Source organism: Kwoniella dejecticola, chromosome 3, assembly GCF_000512565.2.
Source record: "Kwoniella dejecticola CBS 10117 chromosome 3, complete sequence".
NCBI lineage: Eukaryota > Fungi > Basidiomycota > Tremellomycetes > Tremellales > Cryptococcaceae > Kwoniella > Kwoniella dejecticola.
The window spans coordinates 741804-754401 of record NC_089303.1 but is presented as its reverse complement, the minus strand read 5'-3'; the positions used below and the strand labels follow the sequence as shown (position 1 = coordinate 754401).

The window sequence follows — 12598 nt, the reverse complement described above, 5'->3', positions numbered from 1 at the left end:
AGGCGTAGGCGTGGGCGTACGTCCCCTTAGATCAATAAGCCACGCGGGGACTTTAGAGTCGCAGGGAAATCTCAAGGGAAGACAAAGGGAGGAATGCGCCATTGATAGGGGAGGGACGGCGATGAGGGACAATTGGAAGAAAAGCGAGCGTACGATCTGCTGAGGACATTCATCATTCATGATACGGACGATTTATTTCAACATCATTTGTCATCTGTCATCTGTCATTGCATCTCATTGTCTTATAATGATATCTATTGCCCTGTACTTGTACTGAACATGGCCTGCCTCCATCGCCACACATCGACTGTCAAATGATATAATTATCGCATTATGCACCATGTCCGTGTACAGCCGAGCCGGTCAGCCGAAAATGTAAGAACACAGAAGCAATTCGGATGAGATGCGATGGTGTATGCATGCGATATGTAGTAATGCGATGCGATGCGATGCTTAACTATGCTATGTATCTGATGATGACATTTAATGCCTTCGTCATCGTATGCCCTATCTGTTACACCACTTTGCTCTTGCCGTACTTGACCTGAGCCGAGTCCTTACAATTCCCTCGGCACTTCAATCTTGTTATACGTGACAATCTCATCGCCCTCCTTGATATCAGTGAACCCCTCCAGGGCAATCCCACACTCCATACCTTTTCTCACCTCCGACACCTCCTTTTTCAGATGTTTCAGCGTCTCAATCTTTCCCTCATAAATCACTTCTCTATCTTTACCCCTCAAGACTCTGACTACACCTTCCAGCTTGTTGATCACTCCGTTATTCATCCTGCACCCGGCAATGGTGACTGTCTCTTTGCGTTTGATGTTGATCTGGAATAATTGCTGGACGACAGCTTCGCCCTTGACTGAATATTCGATTTTGGGAGGTAAGAGACCAGCGACTTTCGTTCGGACCGTATCGATCAGTCTGTAAATCACCGATTCGAGTTGCAGCGAGACTTGTTGGGATTTCGCCAGAGTTTGGATTGATCGAGAAGCGTTGACGCTGAACCCGATGATTGTGGCTATATCATATAGTATATCAGATATCATTCATTCATCAGCGTCCGAGTTCCCTTCAGCTCGAGACGTAATCCTAATCGCAAATTGCGTACTGGGCAGAATTATCATGATGGAATACTCACCATCAGAAGCTTCAGCCAACGCCACATCAGACTCCGATACCTCTCCTACACCCGTATGTATAATCTTCACTCCCGCTTCCTTATTGCCTATATGCTCCAGAGATCCAACAACAGCCTCGACCGTCCCACTCACATCAGCTTTAATGACTAATCTCAATATCTTCTTTTCTTCTTCCTTGTTCACTGCCGCTCCCCCTTCCGAGGTGGACTCGCCCGATTCTAAGGCTTCAGCAGCCAGCGCATCAGCTTCTAATCTTTCTCTCTCTTCTTTCCGCTTCGCATTGATCTGTTCTACATCAACCATCATTCTCCTCCTCTCTTCATCTCGTTTCCTGTTATTGATCGCTTTCTTCGCTTCATCTTCCCCCTTGATCGCTTCCAGCAACTCATCACCTGCGGACGGCAATTCTTTCCAACCGGTGATAGAGACCGGTTGGCCAGGTAATGCCTCTTTGATGGGCTTTCCTTTATCGTCCTGCATCTGTCGGACTCTACACCATGTTTGGCCAGCCACAATGGACGATCCAGTCTTGAGGGTACCACGGGTGATGAGAACCGTAGCAACGTTTCTACCAAGCCCACTTGATTCAGCAATCACATACGAATATCCAGCATATATGCTTAGGATGGAGATAGCCGTGACTGCTAAAATGACTGAACTCACCCTCTACCTCTATCGACCCTTGATTCCAGCACATAACCTTCCGCTTTACCCTCTTTCCTAGCTCTGAGATCCCTTATTTCCGCCAGGGTGGATAACGTCTCCACCAGATCATCTAAGCCCATTTTCGCCAGCCCGCTAACTTTTACACTTGGGACATCACCACCATCCTCTTCCAGATGTATACCCTCAGCACCAAGAGCCGATTTCACCTTGTTGAAGTCGACTCCTGGTTTATCGCACTTGTTGATAGCAACCACCAATCCGACTTTATCCCCTTCGGATTTCACCAGTTCTAAGACTTCTTTAGTTTGAGGCATCACACCATCGTCCGCAGCGACGACGAGTACGACTATGTCGGTGACTGATGCTCCCCGTGCTCTCATAGCCGTGAAAGCGGCGTGTCCTGGGGTATCTAGGAAGGTGATTGTTGATGGTGAAGAAGAATTTGCAAGTGATCCAGCGGGAAGAAGGGAAGAAAGGGGTACAGAAAAGGCTCCGATGTGTTGGGTTATGCCGCCCGCCTCGCCTGCTGCTACGGAAGTATGACGAAGAGAGTCGAGGAGTGTGGTCTTGCCGTGATCTACATGACCCATTATAGTCACTCTGCAGCACGGCAAGCATTCATAAGCTGATCGATCCGAGGCATATGGGCGAGAGATAGCTTACACTGGAGGCCTCAGAGGATGTTCGATTCCGTCTGCAGTCTCAGGACTATATAAGAATTTGTATCAGTACTTGAATTCGCAGTGATCGGGGGTAAAAAAAAACGCAGAAATGGCGAATCCGACTTACTCAGGATAAATATCGAAACTAGCTTCATCATCCACTACCGGATCGAACCCATACTCAATCGCAATGTCACAAGCTTGTTCTGCATTCAGCAGATAGTCCGATCGCCGTTGATCTTCAGACATGTCCAACCTCGACATCCTAGTTTGGAGATGGAACAATTTCACACCGAAGATTTTCGCTAAGTTGGCTACGCTGATCGTTCGAGGGATGTAAACTTGTTTCTCCTGTTCCATAACTTTGGGCTTGATGATTTTCGGTTTACGGGGGACTTGGTCATTTGAGTTGCTGGTCGATGGCGGCGGATGGGGGTTTCGTTTATGGTTATGATGCGGTCTTGAAGGTAATGCTAATTCCTCTTCTTCACTTAATCTAGATAACAAAGACCCGCCTTCTCGTCGAGCATGACTATGTCTCCTATCTCGTGATCCAAGTGACCTCCTGCCATATTCATCCATATCACTACTATCCTCCGCTAATGCGGATGCATCATCACCTGTTGAAGGAGGTTCTCCCCTTTCGCCGTCCGGCACACTGCTTGATCTCTCCTTAAATGACTGTGCGGCAGAATTATCGGAAGTGGAATTGCCGCCTAGCAAATCACTAAAAGCCGCTGATCCTTTACTTTTCTGCTGTGGGACCCGCTGGATCCTATTTGTCTTTTTGCTTTTCTCGATCAATTCTCTTAGACCACCCACTCCAGCAGTATTATCATCGGTTTTGGATTTCGCAGATTTAAGCCCGAAGCCAGATGTCAGATTGATTTCGCTCTCTCTGGGGGATCCTCTGGAGGCTCCCCACTTGTTCGCCGATTGAGCGGAACTGCCACGATCATTTCGAAATGGCGGCCGCGGTTTTCGGTTATTGCTTGATCCACCTATACTGGACTGCCTGCCTTCGTTGGGACGACCTTCCGTTCTCCTCGGACCCCTCTCTGGCCTTTGTCCGCGCTTCGGACCGTCTGCCCCATTTGAGCCTTGCTGAGGTGGTCTGACGGACCAGTCCCTCGAGGGCAGCTTGAAGCCCTCATTTCTCTCGGCGGAGGCGTATGAAGTCGAAGCGAAGGTCCGCCGACTGCTTGATGAGGCGGTGTGCAGGACGCCTCTGCAACATCTACAATAGCTGATCGGAGCGATCAAAGCCATTCCAGTGGAGAAATCTTGAGCCTGCTTTCACTATGAATGTCACCTTAGCTTGAATTTCATGTGATTGCATTTTGGACAGTTATCAGATTATTTTGGAAGTTCGCGCTCAGAAATCGAATCCAAAAAAGTATTTGTTTGGGTTTACCATATAGCGCTGATGTAGATGTGCGGAGACCGCCGGAACAGTTTGACGTCATGCTCATGCGGTAAATGCGTTAGTGCCACAGACCCATATTAGGCAATGCAGGGTGAGTGAGGGTGAGAAGAGGCAATTCCCCATTGCGGGGTTACGTGGTAGGACGATAATATGATAATTACCCGGTTGAGTGATACATGCATACATCCACATCGGATCATCCATCCATACTCACTCTGCAACAATACCAGCCTTTATAACCGTTACCTTTATCACCCTCAGCCTATTCAACCTCTTCTTCATACTATCGTTACCTCTTACCCACTTTACCGCCTGATCATCGCTGCTATACACAATGAAGACAGCAGCTATCCTATGTGCCGCTTTGGCAGCCGCTTCCTCGGTCGAAGCAGGCGTTCACCGGTAAGTGTCGCTCATTTCCTTCGGCCGCGTCATCGTTGCCACCCCGCACTGACATTGACGCTGATTTGCATATTTGCTGATACCTGATGCAGAATGAAACTCGAGAAGGTCCCTCTTACTCCCACGTCTCTGCTTCCCGATGCATCGAGCGTCCGACCATCGCCCGAGCAAGAAGCCGAGTGGCTCAGACACAAGCATCTCGGTCTGTCCCATGAAGAGTTCTTCAACGGCCAAAAGCCCCTCATGGGTTTCGGTGGTTCCGGACGAAAGTCCAAGGGGGAACACCATCACCATCACCACGAACACCACGAGATGAGCGATGAGGACCGGGAGAGATTCTGGGCTCAGATGGTCAGACATGAAGGTAACGAGAAGAGAACTCTTAAAGGTGGCCACGGAGTTCCTTTATCCGGTACGTTGACTCATTTGATTCGACGTCGCGATGCCTCGATCTTCCCGATCGAATCTAAATCAAGCGCTGACGCCTGTCTCTAGACTACATGAATGCTCAATACTTCGCTCCGATCACCATCGGTACCCCTCCCCAGAGCTTCAAGGTTGTCTTAGATACCGGTTCCTCCAACCTTTGGGTCCCGGGAGTCAGCTGTTCCAGTATCGCCTGTTTCGTAAGTCCTAACGAACATATCCCTTGTCCTCCTTTTGAACTTCATCCTGACTCTTTTGATCACGTCATATAGTTACATGCCAAATACGACAGCTCTGCCTCATCCACATACAAGAAGAACGGAACTGATTTCGCTATCCGATACGGATCCGGATCCTTGGAAGGTTTCGTCTCCCAGGACACCGTCACCATCGGTGACCTGGCGATCAAGCACCAAGACTTTGCTGAAGCCACCAAGGAACCCGGACTCGCCTTTGCTTTCGGTAAATTCGATGGTATCCTCGGTTTGGGTTACGACACCATCTCGGTCAACCACATCGTACCTCCCTTCTACAACATGCTCGCCCAAGGACTCCTTGATGAGCCTGTCTTCTCCTTCCGATTGGGATCTTCCGATGAAGACGGAGGTGAAGCCATCTTCGGTGGTATCGATGACTCAGCCTTCACCGGTAAACTCAACTACGTCCCCGTCAGGAGAAAGGGGTACTGGGAGACTGAGCTGGAGGCTATCAAATTCGGTAAAGAACAGCTCGATCTTTCCAACACCGGTGCTGCTATCGACACCGGAACATCGTTGATTGTCATGCCTTCCGATGTCGCCGAATTGCTGAACAAGGAGTAAGTCAAGCGATTTGCATGTTGCATTTCTTTCATTACAAATGGCTAATATCCGCTACTCTACAGGATCGGTGCTCAAAAGTCGTGGAATGGTCAATACACTGTAGACTGCAACACCATTGACAAACTCCCTCAACTCTCATTCGTCTTTGCTGGTAAATCGTACACCCTTGATGGTTCTGATTACGTTCTCAACGCTGGTGGAACCTGTATCTCATCCTTCACTGGTATGGATATCCCTGCTCCTATGGGTCCTCTTTGGATCGTTGGTGACGTAAGTGCATTACGCATGAGCTGCTGCGTGTCTTTTTACTGATTTGCGTACACACAGGTCTTCCTCCGAAAATACTACACCGTCTACGATCTCGGTCGAAACGCCGTCGGTTTCGCTTCCGCCAAGTAAGGTACATACTAGCTAGCAGGCAGTAAGCACCTCAGGCGTAAAAGTGGTATTATCTAAGGAGATAGAGGATATACATTTCGGATGATGGAAGTTGGAAGTAGGTAGGAGCAGGCCGCAACGGAAAGAAGAAGAAGAAGACTCAGACTCAATTGTTTCTCATATCGTATACCCCACATATCTACGATTGTAAGATTGTGGTTCTGCATCGTTTGAAGTTTGTGTTCAATGTGATTGCATGTATCGTTTGACCTGAGCAGAGCGATTTCAGCACCAGAGCAATTTGAGCATCAGAGAATCGGATGCCTGGATGGAAAGTAAGCAGTGCATTAGCTTTGCATCGGCCGCAGCGCTAGGACCCTGATAAGGGATGACGGAGGTACTTTCGGGAGATGAGCTTCCCTATACGCGGCGCCGATCGGAACAAAGTCATTTCAATGTGCGTGGTGAGTGGTGTTGCGGCGGAGTCGATGGAAATTAATACGCTAGATCGACGCCATCAGGGGTAATGGGAAGTGTTTTGGATTGAAATTCGAGTGAAACCTGCCTGCCTGCGTGATCGCCTCCCGCGTCCTTTCGGAAATGCGTAGTCGAAAATAAGCGGAATCCGAGTCGAGCGGTGCCCATGCATGCGCACTTGATCTTGGATTTGCTTGGACTTGCGTACTACTGCTTGAGACATCTTGCCTCCGAGCGTGCTTCTTTCGTTCTTTCTCACCCGTGAGCAAGCGCCATTTACGAGATAGCGAAAGATCATCAGATCTTTGCAAATGATGATAGGGAGATCTTTTCGCATCGCAACATTGACACGTCCATATGTCAGATCATCAGCGTCGATCTAATCGGTACCGAGAAACCCGATCCGACGTTGATGGAGAAACTCGGGCTGACGGAGAGAAAAAAGAAGTCTGTGCTTCATGTCTCCCGGCGAGACTTCGTGTTTTGAATGCTATGCACCTGAAGCAGGCCGCAGCGCATGATCCATGCAGAATGATGCATGCATGTCGACCATTTCGGTGATTGGATTATGACTTCTCCGTTCCGTTTAGTTGCATATGCATGTCATGCGCAGGGCAAGGACTGCGCAATAGCCTTGGACCGATGCATGCGAATTTTATTGATGCGGGAAGTGCGAATGCAAGGGCGTGAGCGTGAGCGTGACGACGGCGATAAGGGGAACCGAGCAACCGAATAATCAGGAATCAAAATCATACCAAATTTCAATGGCAAATTGCATAGATGTACCCCTGGCCAAGATCTAGATTTGATCAGCCTTTCCCATCGTCATCCTTCTCTCCATCACCGACATCGTTATCTTCTTCAGCCATCCATCCATCATCCGGCATATTCTCATTGGATTCCACTGAATTGAATATTCGATTCGGTCTTGCCTCAACTTACCTTGCACTTAATTTAGTGAAGAAACTTGGGAAAGTGGAGGTAGTCCACCGGTGCAGACTTTTGAAGATTACGAAGTTCCCATTCTTTTCAGGTTTAGATATACATTTCGATTTGATCTAATCTGATACATAGTCAACTATAACTTACACCGATACAACGACGCCGCCGTGCATCGAATGATACATACCAGCCTCCCGACAAACACAACATCTCGCTCGTGCAGCTTCTCATCACCTCAAGGCTTCGCGCATTTCCTTCCGCAAACGAAGGTCAAAACCAAAAATCTGGCCCGCCTTCCTTTCATCGATTGGACTCACAAGACGAATTCCACAGACGGAGGTGATGAAAAAGCTCGGAGAGATCGCATGAGACACGCACCACGAAGCACGAATTATGAAACATGAAGTACGACTAGCTGTACGACTACGACTACCGGTATAAACTTAGATTGATTCCATACTAGCATTCGACGACGACGCTGCTGAGAAGCACACTGCGTCGTATCGCCCATCACAGAGAACACGAGTCGCTCGACTTGCTTGATCCTTCTTGTAATTTACCCCTATAACCGTCAGCTACCATCGAGCATACGAAACAATACAGACAAGCAATTTTACTACCACATACGACACCGTACGATTCACTATGGCCTCCTTGACAGCCTCTCCTATCCCTTCCTCCTTGACATCCGCGCAGAGCCAGCTGCCTAGAGACTCTCTCCGTCCATCATTGACATCGTCGTCCTCTGCCCCATCTGTTCACGCCGCCTCACCTTCCCTCACGCCAAGAACATCGAGGCCGAACTCTGTAGGAGCTGGAGAAGACGCCGAGATAGGCCAAGAGGAAGATGAGCTTCAAGATGACGACCTGAGTCTTGTCCCGATCGCCACTGAGACCTCGAAGTACCCACAGTCTCGCCAGTCGCAAACGGTTCTCACACCTAATAATGGGAACACCCCATTATTGACCAGCTCCTCCATGAAAGCTTTGCCTATCTCGGCGATAGCTTCCAGCTCGAGGTCAGCACATTCCCCCAGCCCAAGAGGTGGCGGTGGCTCAGCTGCAGGTGGTGGGAAGAGCAGGAAGAGCAGTTGCGAGATGTGTCATCATCGGAAGATCAAGGTGAGTCTATGGGCCTGACAACCTCCCGTTTCGACTATATGATCCGAGCGCATGAAGGGTCGCCTCAAACAGGTAAAAGATACGTGCTCACGACCAGTCACATGATGCCCCTGTCAGTGCGACCAACAGCGACCTGCGTGCTCCTCGTGTGTTCGAAAAGGTCAATCGTGCAGATATGCCGAGGAAGCCGATCACTATCGTCGCTCCTCATTTTCGGCATCTGCACAAATTCAGTCTCAACCGCAACGTCCCATGAGTGTCACAATTGTCAACGCGCATGATCCCTCTATTAAGTACACCATGCCTGTGCCGGCTTCGAACACCTCAACACCGTTGAAAGTAGGATATGGTCAACCTTCCCAGAACGGCCATTCAGCTGGACCTGAATGGAAAGTTGCGGAATCGACTACCGCCAATGATCGTAACAGTAACAGTAGTGCGGAGCGAAAGAAGTCCGCAATGAGGCGGGAGCGGATCGCGGCTGGATTCGACAGTGATTCGGAGGACGATCAGAAGGGCAGTGAAAAGCCGGCAGAGGCGAAAGATAACGACAAGGAGGAGACTCTCAATGGTGAGCTGGCTGCCTTGGTGGGGGAAGAATCGAACAGTAAAGCCGAAGAGATCGATGAATTAGAAGATGATGATGCCGATCAGGAGGGCAGTTTGGAAAGCGGGGACAAGGAGAAGAAACGAGGTATGGCTATCGATGATGATCTATCAGGCGAAGTGAGTGCCAAGCTTTCCGTAATTCTAGGCTCGCTCTTGCATCTGACTTGGGTGCTGCAGCTTCTTGACCTGGCGACTGCACCACCGAAAAAGAAGAAGAAATCAGTCCCCTCAGTTCCAGCTTCAGCATTTACCACTACCGCTCAGCCAAATTTCTCTAGAATGGCTCCGAGGCCTGTAGCTGGTCATCAATATCATAGCAGATCTTCCCTGGCTGCCGGTCTGATACCTCCTACGCCGGCTACCAGTACCTCCGCGCTCCCGTTCACAAATCGCCCCGACATTTCACGATTTGATCCATATTCTACCCCTTTGCAGAATTTGGCGAATTCTCTGCCGTCTCCGGAAATGCAACAAATCCTGTTCAACACATTTTTCAGCGACCCTTTCCTCACTGAAGGTATTTCTCTACTTCACCCACAGTATATGGACGATTTCAAAGGTCTACTAGAAAGAAGATCCACTAGATTTCAAGCTGGAGACGCCACCACATTAGCGAATGCCTTTGTCTTTCTGGCTACATCCTTGAGGATTTTACCTGACGAGACCAGCAAATTACTGCTTGCAAGTCAAGTCTACGCAAATTCAGTAGGAGGTAGCTCCAATAGCGGTACCACGCAATTCCCAAGATCCTTATCGAAAATCATAGCTTGTCAACCTGCTTCGATGACTGATCCTACTCCGCTTGATCAACGATATCTTGACCTGGCTTTGGTGGCTGCTCAAATCGCCGAGCAGGCTGATCCGCCAAGTGTTATGCTTGTCATGCTCAAATTGGTTTTGTATCGATTCTGCACCCTAGGACACCGAAGAGACAAGATTGTTTTATCGGGCATGTGGCTCGCTCAAGCCGTCAAAATCGCCCAAGCTCTAGGCATGGGCAAAGAATGGGAAGGACTGACTCAGGGTGAAAGAGAACTGCGAAGGAGGGTCATGTGGTCTTTATATGTCGCTGATCGACAACATTCCTTGTAAGTCCGCTGTTCCAGTATTATCATCCTCACTGTGGCTGATGAGTGTGACTCTCATAGCGAGACTTCATTCCCATATACCATTATGGACGCCCATCAAGGGATACATCTGCCTTCTCCCATGGCTGAAAGCGAGCTCTATCAACTTCGGCCTGACGTCCGTGAACTTCCAGCCCATGCGACCGAAGTAGCTCCCACAGCATGCACAGCCCTCTTTATCCATACTCACCTGGCCCGCAGGATCACGCCAATCCTGGACTCGTTCGCCACGATTTCAGCAGTGAACACACCGCATGATCTCGTTCTGCGATTCGACGCTTCCTTGGACGCTTTTCAAGACGCTTTACCCCCTTACCTCAAATTATTTCCTTTGACGGAGACTCGTTTCGACTCGTCTCATCCGTACCTCCCTGCTCATCGTATCAGATTACATTCAACCCTTCTATCGTATCGGATCGGCGTGCATCGAACACACCTGCTAGGATACCTTGTCCCACAACCACAATTACAGCCACAGCCACAGCCACAGCCAAGTTCCGGTCTCCCGTCTCAGGCTCAGGCTCCTCTGCACGCGAACGTGGATGTGAACGCTGGAAGAAGAAACGTTTTGGCTCAAGTGTGTCTATCGAGTCTGCGAGTTCAAAGATCATCAAAGATGCTCGATCCGAAATTGAGTTTCAGGATGTTCAACCCTATGGTCATCTTCGAGAATGCAGCTACGCTAGCGTTGATCATGTACGTGGAGAAACATGTCAACGCGAACGCGAACGCGAACTTGGGTGTCGGCGTAACAGGCCAAGAAGGATCGAAAGGGTACATGTCGAGTAATGATTGGATATCTATGAGAGGTGGATTGGCAGAAGCCAACGAGTTGCTGGATAATGTGGTCCCTGGAGAAGGGTTGACATACGCCCGTAAAGCTGTAGGGGTGATCAGGGAGTTGATAGCTAAGGTGGATTTACCCCTTCAACCGTAAGTCCGACTTCCGACCCATTCGTCTGCTGACCCTGTGATGTACTGTACTGTACTGTCCGTCTCCGATCTCTGTGCTCAAAAGCTAATTGATCTGACTGTGTGTGGATGTCTTATCAGATTACCACCGACTTCGACGTTAATGAAAGACGGGACGGGCGTGGGATCGGGCTTGTCCCCATTGAAGACTACCATACCCCTTGATTCGTCTCGAGCGCAGTCGTCGCCACATCATCATCAACAGCATAGACACCATTCTCATTCTCATTCTCACAGCCAACCATCGAATCACTCGCGCAATCCTAGCCATAGCCATAGTAATGGTCATGTTCATGGTCATGAAGATGAACATGGAGATCCGCCGAAATCGCCTATCAACGAAAACCCATCATCTGTTTCCCCTCGATCTAATGAGAAACATTCGAATAATCCATCCGTCTCGCCTCAGAAACCCACTCATCCACTTGGATCATTACCAGCACCAGCACCAGCACCTGGACAAGCACACCCGCAGCCGGCACAACAGCAACCACAACCGAGTGCTTATATCCAGCATATCTTGATCTGGCTGGACGAGATGCGGAAAGGCGGGATCAACTTCGAAGTCTTGCTTCGAGAACCTGAGTGGGTCGGAGGTTGGGAGAGGATCGTAGTGGGCATGTAGTCGTAGTCGTAGTCGCCGAGTGTCCAGATTTAGACTTTCAATTGTTCGATAGCTGACGACTATCGCAATCGCAATCGCGCGATGTTGTAGAAGTCAGAGTAGAGTATCAATAGTTGCTTCTGAATAGTGGAATCGCGAATTATAATGATAATTATGATTTGATAAAATGTGCATGGTTGGTGGGTTGATACGATATATCGTTATCTCGAACAAAGACAAGTACATCACGGTACAGTAGAGTATGATATATGTATAAGGTGTTCGATGAATTACAACAGATTAATCATGCATATGGTCGACAATTTACCGTTGGACGTGCAAAGAAGCTGATTCGAACTCACTTGTGGCAAGTGGTGGATCTGAATCTGGATCTGGACCGTTCATGATCCGGGCAAATGTACAGAATGAAAAGCAGGAATGAATCTTGAAATGGGAATGATCGATAATTGATAATCATCCGTAAGTCCATATATGCGTTATACAAGTATATATCAAAATATGGATATATGTATATATGTATATATATATGTATGGGGTACACTATACAGAGCAGAAAGCCTTGAACGAAACCCAAAATGAAAATCAGCCGAAAGTAATTCAGCGCATAGATGGTATAGGTCTAGAATAATAGCCATGAATCTCAATCTACATTCCCTGAATCCCTCGGCCAAGCCAATCTTACTAATTTCAACCCAAGCCCAGATCACGCAGAGCCTGATCATGATTTCCATCCCAACTGAACAGCGAAATCGAGACTTCCTGCCGTCCAGTCCCATCCCATCCGTTCCCGTGATA

The 12598-nt window shown here is 48.8% G+C and overlaps 3 protein-coding genes across 3 annotated transcripts; 2 read left to right on the top strand and 1 right to left on the bottom strand.

The window, feature by feature from the left end:
• Positions 1-557: 557 nt before the first annotated feature.
• On the bottom strand, positions 558-3745 carry I303_102672 (translation initiation factor IF-2; the record flags this gene model as incomplete). The annotated part of the gene is made up of 5 exons (XM_018406024.1): positions 558-1027; positions 1148-1716; positions 1812-2414; positions 2478-2522; positions 2604-3745. 5 exons carry the CDS (start codon positions 3743-3745, stop codon positions 558-560), a joined length of 2829 nt encoding a protein of 942 aa, XP_018264518.1.
• Positions 3746-4236: 491 nt separating this feature from the next.
• Positions 4237-5950, top strand: I303_102671 (uncharacterized protein; the record flags this gene model as incomplete). The annotated part of the gene is made up of 6 exons (XM_018406023.1): positions 4237-4304; positions 4397-4716; positions 4800-4930; positions 5003-5547; positions 5614-5821; positions 5879-5950. The coding sequence occupies 6 exons, from the start codon at positions 4237-4239 to the stop codon at positions 5948-5950; spliced, it is 1344 nt and encodes a 447-aa protein (XP_018264517.1).
• A 2043-nt stretch (positions 5951-7993) lies between these two features.
• On the top strand, positions 7994-11803 carry I303_102670 (uncharacterized protein; the record flags this gene model as incomplete). Its single annotated transcript, XM_018406022.1, has 5 exons — positions 7994-8470; positions 8588-9196; positions 9257-10167; positions 10228-11139; positions 11260-11803. 5 exons carry the CDS (start codon positions 7994-7996, stop codon positions 11801-11803), a joined length of 3453 nt encoding a protein of 1150 aa, XP_018264516.1.
• Between the last annotated feature and the right edge of the window lie 795 nt (positions 11804-12598).